We start from the raw sequence: 8,977 nt of genomic DNA, 5'->3' as shown, positions 1-8,977 counted from the left end.
GAGGGAGGGAGGGAGGGAGAGAGAGAGAGAGAGAGAGAGAGAGAGAGAGAGAGAGAGAGAGAGAGAAAAGAAAGAAAAAGGAGAAGGAGGAGGAAGGAAGTTAAGTGAACATTCAGGGACCAAGAACCAAGTGTGTTCAGTAGTTGTGCAGCTATGAGCATCATAAGAGGCAGGATCACACTGCATGTCACTCCTCACTGTGGCCCCAAACCCTGTAGCCTAGAAGTCATCTCAAAACAAGAGCTAATGAGACAGGAGGAGGGGAGGGAGGGAGGGAGGGAGGGAGGGAGGGAGGCAGGAGGATGGCACTGAATACAGCAGGGTGTAAGGAACACTGGGCTGGGGGCTGAAAGAGATAACCATGGTCACGCCCTTGGCCGTGTTTGTTTCCTGCTCTGCAACTATGGAACTGTACAGCTCCTACCTGAGCCCCTCCCGGGGCTGCTGAGAATATCAAATGCACACAGTACTAACAAGTGTTCTGTTTCCATCAGCAGAGTCTGGCTCAATCATTGACCTTACCCCACCACACTCTCTACCTTGACCCTGGCAACAGGCTTCTAGCCACTCCCCGTCTCTCCACCCTCTAAAGTTCCTCTTTCCAGTTGGGTGGCAGAATAGTTTTTCAAAAATATTTTTGTAAAACACTACTGTTTAGGGGAATTCTCAAACAACCTAGAATATAAACTTACCCCAACCCCTCCCAAGCACACTTCCACCCATCAATAGCCCTTGCAATTCCTAGCACACTATCATTTGTGTTTTCTTCTGTTCCTGCCATACATGAGTATCAGCTCAGGACACCCAAGACCATGTTCTCAGCACAAAAGAGATCTGTTTGTCTCAGAGGAAACAGAGATTAAGAGGCAAAGGCAGTCAAGATAAAGGACAAGGAAGAAGGGGAAGGGAGCAAGGAGAAGGGGAATTTGTCCTGGAGGACAAATGACTGCCTCTAGGTAGTGGATAGAGAGGAGACAGATGTAGCCCAGATGTGGCCCATAAAATGGTAGTTTATAAAGGCAAAAGGGGAAACGAGTCAGAATGAGGTGTTCAATTTTAATTGGAAATGTTAATTAGGTGAACCAAAGGTAGTTTTTGATTGCTGGTCTTCGATATTTTGATGGCTGGACCTTGGCAGTCAGCCTCAGGAGGAGGAAATAGCCAAATAAGGGAACAGACCCTGCTGGCTAGCTTTATGAATATAATCTCACAGTTTTTAGCAAGGCAGAGCGGGTTAGGGAGAAGGGCAAGGCCTGCCAAAGCCATGTAAGTCAGGCCCAAACTGGCTAGAATTTCTTCAACCTATCTTTATGTTTTCTTTGAAGTTATTTTGAGGGCAGGGAGCATTTGGTGATGGTTGTTATGTTTGGCTTTGGGATGAGGTCTCATCACATAGCCCAGACTGGCTTTAAACTTGCAGCAATCCTCCTGCCTCTACCTTCTGAATGCTGGGATTACAGGCATGGGCCACCATGCTCTGTTTTTTGGGGGAAGTATTTTAAATGAAATCCTGGATACCCTAGTATCCTATCTGCCAGCATTTTGAGCAGTTAAACTGTGAGGCCCTGTGTTTGACTCTCAACACAGCAAGAAAGAAAAAGAAAATTGCAGTTTGTCTGGAAGAGGTCTTTGTGCAGCCAGATTGTTTTAATCAGGCTCCAACCAGGATTAACATTCTCTGGAGTCTCTTTTACAGGTTCGCTCTGCTTCTTTGACTTCTATGCTATCTTATTTGCTGAAGAAAATAATGCTAGAGGCTGGGGAGATGGCCCAACAGCAAAGCGTCTGCCATGCAGTCATGAGGACCTACGTACAGATTCCTAGCACCTACCTAAAAGCCTGTGCCAGTAACCCCAGTTCTGGGCGGTGGAGACAGCAGGACTCCTGGAGCTCCCTAGCCAGCCAGTCTAGCCAACTGGTAGATTCCAGGTTCATACTGACCTCTGTGTTGGGAAAAGAGCAGGGTTACAGGGGGTCAGGCCATTGAAGAGGGTGTCCCTAGTCACAGGCAAATGCAGCATACGCTAATCACTCCTGGCAAGGGGCCATCACAAGGACCACTCATTAGGCATGTGATCTCCTGCAGATATCCAGGCACATACCAGCACACATAAGCCACAAACAGACAGGCATAGGCATACATACAGACCTGACAAGCCACAGTGAGGTGAACACACTGGACAACAGACAGACACATAGACAGGCTGGTGAAGACCAAGGCAAAGACACAGTCTCCTGACTTCAAGGCCGTATTTATACAAAGCCTACACAAAGGCAACATTCCGACAGGAATAGTTTATATAACAGTTTACATCTCTGATTACTTTGAGGTTCCCCCAGACTTCCAGTGTCAGCCATCTTTTGTTGACTTATGCTCCCACCCCATGTCTATCACCAGTCATCTTGATCCATGCCAGGTATCCATATCATTGTCATGTTGTCTATACATAAACTATCCCATACAGCCCTCTGTTTCCTATACTGTTGCAAACACAGACACACAAGGTCACTAACTTACTTAGAAATGTCATGTGACTCCCTTGCTTTATAGACTAAAGTGAAAAAATAAGTAAGAGTCCAGCAGTCATTTGTGTATTGCTTAGCTCCACAGCACTCACTATGGCCACCTGTCCACACACACACCTGAGTGTTAGAAATGACTGTCATATGACAGTAGAGCCCTGTCCCCATAGGGCTCAGATTAACTGTGAAGACAGGGCAGCAAGCAAAGAAAGAACCAAGGTATTCCTTCCCAAAATATTCCTCCCAAATGAAATGTTTCATTCTTAAAACTTACAAGGTTCAGCAAGTTCAGGAAACTTACAAGACTCACAAGACGCCCATCCCTAAGCTTATATGCACAGTAAACAATTGCTGTGCAGAGACTCTTCTATGAAGCAGTCTGCAAGCTGTGCAGAAGTTCTATGGATACAGTTTTTGTGACTGCCCATGTTAGGTGGGCTTTTTAATGACTGTTTTTTTAGTAACCCATGTGTCTGTAAGCAACCCCCAAACTGGTTGGTTTGCTGTGCTAGACTTGGGTGGAATCATTTCTTTTGTCTGTTATAGGGGCCACATCTGGAGATCAGACATTTGTTCACATCTTTCCGGCATGCCTCAAGTAGTGGGCAAATATGAAACCCTCTTGGAAAGGATGCATGAGGCCTGAGAGCTAGCAGCGGGATGGGGTACCTCTGGGAGACAGCATGTGTGTTGTTCCAGATAGAAAAGAAGTGCCAATACCTAGATGGGGCCATGGAAGTAAAAACCTTTGCCACACAAGCCTGGTGATGTGAGTTCAAAAATCCCTAGAGCCCACAGTGGAAAGGGAGAATGGACTCCATAAAGTAGCCTCTGACCTCTCCTCCACTCAGTGGTACTAGCTTACCTACAATCACATATGCAAACCACATGCAGACAAACACAGACAATAATAATAACTAATAAAATAAAAAATTATAAAAGATCTACATGGAATGGGTGCAGAGAGGGAAAGAAGGCATGAGTATAGAGGCCACACTAGGAGGGCAGGCTATAGCATGACAGCTAAGAGGCAGGCCAGACTAGTGCAGACACACTGAAAACAGTATGAAGTTCATCAACTCCAAATGAAAAGCATGGAGCTCTGCTGGCTGGGACCCAAGGTCTGTTATAAGCACTGTGACTGCAGCCTGTATGAGCAACCTCCATTCCTGGCTCTTGACTGGGTTTCCTGAGGAGCAATATCTCCATATCTGAACCATGCCCTTCCCTGTCCCTTACACTTCCCAAAGCCAATCTCCATCATCGTAGCTGCAGCTATGATGGGGAACATTTCTAGACTGCTCCACTAGCCTGGACCCTGCTCCAAATTGTTCCAACATGAACTTCTGCCTCAGAGGATGCAGCACAGCACGTGGTAACAGTCCTATTATCAGTGTGATCATTGGTTGAATGTCACCTCTCTCATGACATGACACCGTGGGCATGGAAGGCTGGTCTTGTTTTCAGTCTATCACCAGCCTCAGACTGCAGCCAGCACACCAAGCTGGATGCTCAGGGCTTAAGACAGGCTAAAAACGCCATCTTCCTTCCTGGGCCAGAGCCCCTGAGGGTGGAACATCCGGAGCAGCTTCAGATAGCAGTCCTGAAGGTCCTGTGAGGTAGTAAGTTAAGCAGTATTACCCATGAACAACTAGAAGGTTGTGTGTGCTCATATGTGTTCATGCACGTGAGTATACACCTATATACTGTATACAATAAATTTCTGTGTGTACATGTATATGCATGTCTGTGCAGGCGCATGGTCCTGTGCGTTTGGAAGCCAGATGTCTGTATCAGTTGTCTTGTTCTGTCACTTTCCTCCTTACTTTTTGAGACAGTGTCTGTCACTGAACCTTGGGTTTGCTGATTGGGCTAGAAACACGGACCAGCAAGACCCAGGAATCCTCTGGCTTTGCCTCTGCAAAGTGCTGAGATTGCAGGCTTGCTGCTTGCTACTCCTGCCTTTCTCCCCTGGGTTCTGGGGAATCAAACCCCAGTCCTCACGGTTGCAGGCAAGCTTTTTAGCCCACAATCTTTTTGTTGCTAAAGATATTCTATTCCCAACTGTATGGAAGGTTTTTTGAATAAAATATTAAGTCATATCTAATTTGCTTATCCATCTTTATGACTCATGGGCAAGTAATTTAATAATCACTAAAATCCTGTCCTAGAAATCATTCCATTGCCTTACACACCCAGTGAGGGTGGCCAGGCAACATGACAGCAAGCATACAAACTGAGACAACGTTCCAGTCAAAGGCAGGAAATGTTTTCATTACTCGGAACAATTTTACCATAGTTTTCAAAAACCCTCACCCAGGGAGTTTAAGGTTCATGGACCGTGGCAGCGAGGCTCTGAAATTTCTAGTGCTTTAGTGCTCTGGGTGGGGCTCAGCCCCTGCATGGGATCTGGTGAATGACTGGTTTTATTGGCTGGACTCTAATGACCGTTCAGGACCATTTGTCTGGAGACTCACACATCATGAAGCAGGGAGGGATTCTGATGAGGACCACAGGAGGGCGCTAGTATCCAACATGGCGCCTGCCTCTTCCAGAAGACATTCCCAACAATGCGTCCTTCCTGTCCTTATACTCAATGTCTTGATTTTATATATTTATGATCAGCCCTCAGGCATTTTGGCTTCTGGAGCCCTTTGAACGTTTAACAGTTTTGAAGATTCCCCCAAGACCATAATCAACATTTAATCATATGGAAAGGGGAAGCAAAGATCAAGGTAAATACTTAAAACACTTTAATAATGAATTTGTCACATGTGAACAAAAGCAGCATTATTTTAATGCAGGTGATTATAGTTTCAACCAAAAATACATTTGGAGAGGGCTTGAGAGATAGCACTAACTGCTCTTCCACAGGTCCTGAGTTCAATTCCCAGCAACCACATGGTGGCTTACAATCATCTGTAATGGGATCTGATGCTCTCTTCTGGTGTATCTGAATCCAGCTACAGTGTACTCATATACATTAAATAAATTAATAAATAAATCTTTTTAAAAATACACATCATGAAGTATATGAAGAGATGAGACTTTCCTTCACGTGTCTGCAAATCAACCTGATGTCCAACTATGTGGAAGGCAGATAGATGCTTCTTCGTTTGCCCTATGGGAACAGACATGTGGGTGTCATGTATCCCCTAGTGAACTCCATCATACATTCCTGAGCAACTAAAGTCTAAAAGCCGTTGGAGTCAGCAAGATAGCACAGCAGATAAAGGCTCTTGTCTCACAGCCTGAAGTCTTGAGTTACCTAAATCCCATCCCTGCAGCTCATAGCAACGGAAGAAAACCCATTCCTAAGGTCACCCATCCTCTAGGCTCCACACATGTACCCATATGTACACATGCACACACGTGTGCCCAGATGCATCATCATTGTCGTCATCATCGTTATCACAATGCTTAGTAAAACAAATAACAGGCTGGAGAGATGAGATGGGTCAGCAGTTAAGAACATTGAACCCAGGTTCCATTCCCAACACAGAGATAGGATCCCCAGTCCCAGAGGGGAGTCTGTTACTCTCTTCTGGCACTACACATATGTGGTGCTCAGACATACATGCAGGCAAACTCCCACATACATAAAATACACATAAGGGGGAAAAGACGAAAGCAATAAACTTAATATTCCTTAAAATCATCTCCATCTTTTGAATTCCTTGACCCCAGAGGTCCCTGGGCCACACTTGGGAAATTACCTCTTTGGAGCATTATCAAGGATAGCTGTCATTTTTAGAACTCTAAAATTATCTTAATTCTGTTTGCTTACTGAGAGTTTCTTGTACCCCAGGATATCCTCAAACTCAAACCCGAGATCCTCCTACTCCTCCCTCCTCCGTGCTGAGAGTGCACGCCTACACCACCACCTCCAGTCCATGTATGTATTTATTTACTCTTTCCCTTTGTAAACCAAGGTCTCCAGGCTTCCTTCCTCTCCCTGACTGTTAGCTTGAAGCTTGAGTGTCTGCTAGACACAGGATACTCTCCATCTGGTTTCCTTGGGGGCTTCCGGCACCAGAGTTAAATCAGGCTGAAGTCTCTTGACCCCTAGCTCTGTCTGGCTTGTTTGGTCTGGTGCTTTGCTTGTTTGGGGAGTTTTTAAAATTGGGAGGAGTGAGGGGAACAGGATGGGGGTGCGGTGGATCAACCCACGACACACAGGATAACTTGGATGAGTCAGTTTTTTTTCTTCCACTATGTGGGTCCTAGGGATGGGGGTATGAAATTAGGTTGTCAGGATTGACAAATAAAGTGCCTTTTACCCAGTGAGTCACCTCACAGGCTATTTCCTGGCTTTTAAAGACAAACTCCACAGTCCAGGCTGGCCTGACTCCAGAACTTCCTAGCCTTACCTCCCAAGTGTGGGATTTCAGGCAAGTACCACTATGGCCCCTACTCATATTCTTGCCTCGTGTGGAATCTGACAGACACTATTGATACACCTCAGATCGCTTCTTAGATCCACCCTTTTTGATAGTTACCAAACCCATTGCTCGGGCTACCACTATACATAGTGTGGTTTAAAAGGAAACAAGAGGGGCCAGTATATAGTGCAGTTGGTAGAGTTCTTATCTTTCATGCAGGAAGTCCTGGTTTTGATTCCTAACTCCTCCCTAACACATCCCTAACGGCGGTGGGGTGGGTGTGGGGGAGTGCGGTTGCTGGGAAAGACAGAGAAGCCTCTCCATACTGCATAAAATTGGTGTCTGTGCTTTAATATTTTGTGTGGTTTTCCCCATCACGTTGTTTTCTTTGGTAAGGTGGAGGATTTCATTGTGTGTATTTCAAAGCATGCTAAAAGTCTAGAGGCTTCTCCAGGCTTCCCACGGTGGGGCCAGGGCAACTAGCCAGCAAAGGGTGAGAGTTCTTTGTGGGTGTGACCCATTCTTTCTAGGCAAAGCTGACAAGCTGCACGTGGGTGTTGCCCCATGCTATCTGCCCAGGCCAGGCTGAGAGAATAGCCACTCCCCCGCCGTCTGTGTAGTCCCCCCCCCCCCACACACACACACACTTGTGGAATGCATGCAGGCTTTATATCAAATCCACATGGTGTGCCGGAGCAGCACGAAAGGGCTTGACCAGGCTAACAGCGCTCCCAGGCCCTGCCAGCACTGGGGAGGTACAAGGGAGCTAAAAGGTCATGAAGTCCCGCTCCTCATCTGGGGCCCCTGGGTGACACCCTCAGCCACAGGAAATTGGATCACCGGGGAGCCCTGCGTTCTCAGTCCTGACCTCTGTACTCTGAAACCAGCCCAACTAAGAGAGCAGAATCTCTGCCAAGACGTAGCCAGAACCCACGCACACAGATGCAGGGGCTGTCCGCTGAACTCTGGGGCGGAGCAGGAGTGTTCCTCTGTCCTTTCTAGCTTGCCATCGGCAGAGTTCCTAGGCGCGCTCACAGGATACAACCCAACTCTGGCCATTGAGCTGCAGGGTACTGGGACCTGTCCCAGTAGGAAGGCGAGAAGCACACACGGAATCGAGAAGGAAAACTCTACTCGAGGTCCCCGGGTCCTGGCAGGGCGTGCGCAGAGATGAGTGGATCCCGGAGGCAGATGCCACCCTAAACTTCGAGTGCTACTGGGGTGACAGACAAGCAATGCGATCCTCTAGATGCGCAGATTCAACGGACAGCCCCTCACTGGGACAGCTAGCACTCGGGTCCCGGAGGGCGACGCCCAAGTTCCACATCTGTCTCTCTGGACTGGCGACCCCAGCATAGCCTGGCCTTCCTCCCCTCCCGGCCCCAACTCACATAGACCGACGTGATGTCCGTACGATCATAGAAGCTCAGTTCTCCGATCAGTTCCAGGGAGGGGGATACCACGTCGTCCCCGGCCTCCAGCTCTAGGTCCCCCTGCCCAGGGCCGAAGGGGAAGAGCTCCTGGCGATTCAGGCAGCCTCCGGGACCCACTAATAGCAGCAGCTGCAGCAGCGCCCATGTCCACATCGCCCAACTACAGCCGCTCGCGTCCAGCATGTTTCCCAACTGTGGTCCCGCAAGCCCGGCGGTTTAGCAGCTCAGGCGGAGGAGGCGAAGATATAACCCTACGCCCCTCCGCAGTCCCTCCTCACCTCCCGCCTCCCGTCGTCCCCACCCCTGGAAATGGGGAGGAGAACCGAGGGGCTATGGGGGAGGACCCGCCCACCCCGCCCACCCCGCCTGCCCCGTCTACCAATGGCAGCGAGCAGGAGGAAGAGGGGCGACACCGAGGTTCCCCCGCGCAGCAGTGGGCGTTGGTTCCCTGCATTCCGGATCCAACCCGACGGTGGGCTCCTATCCAGAAAGAAGGAACTTTGCAACAGCATTCTGCAGTTAGGCAAGTTCCTGGAGAGCGGGCAACCAGGAAACAAACACTTTGGGGCCAGGGACGGGACAGAACCCACCCTAGAAAGGAGACTGAGCGGATGCTCGAAATGAGCAAAAAGCCTGACA

General features: G+C 48.3%; 1 protein-coding gene across 1 annotated transcript in view; it reads right to left on the bottom strand.

Annotated features, from left to right (window-relative positions):
* Positions 1-8,624, bottom strand: part of Nid1 (nidogen 1) — a 71,997-nt gene extending 63,373 nt beyond the window's left edge. The window contains exon 1 of the mRNA XM_021180582.2: positions 8,297-8,624. Coding sequence (XP_021036241.1) covers positions 8,297-8,521 — 225 coding nt within the window. The 5' untranslated portion in view covers positions 8,522-8,624. The remainder of the gene's footprint in view (positions 1-8,296) is intronic.
* Positions 8,625-8,977: the final 353 nt, after the last annotated feature.

Source organism: Mus caroli, chromosome 13, assembly GCF_900094665.2.
Source record: "Mus caroli chromosome 13, CAROLI_EIJ_v1.1, whole genome shotgun sequence".
Classification (NCBI taxonomy): domain Eukaryota; kingdom Metazoa; phylum Chordata; class Mammalia; order Rodentia; family Muridae; genus Mus; species Mus caroli.
Note: the sequence above shows the minus strand (reverse complement) of the source record. Positions and strands in the feature narration are given on the sequence as shown.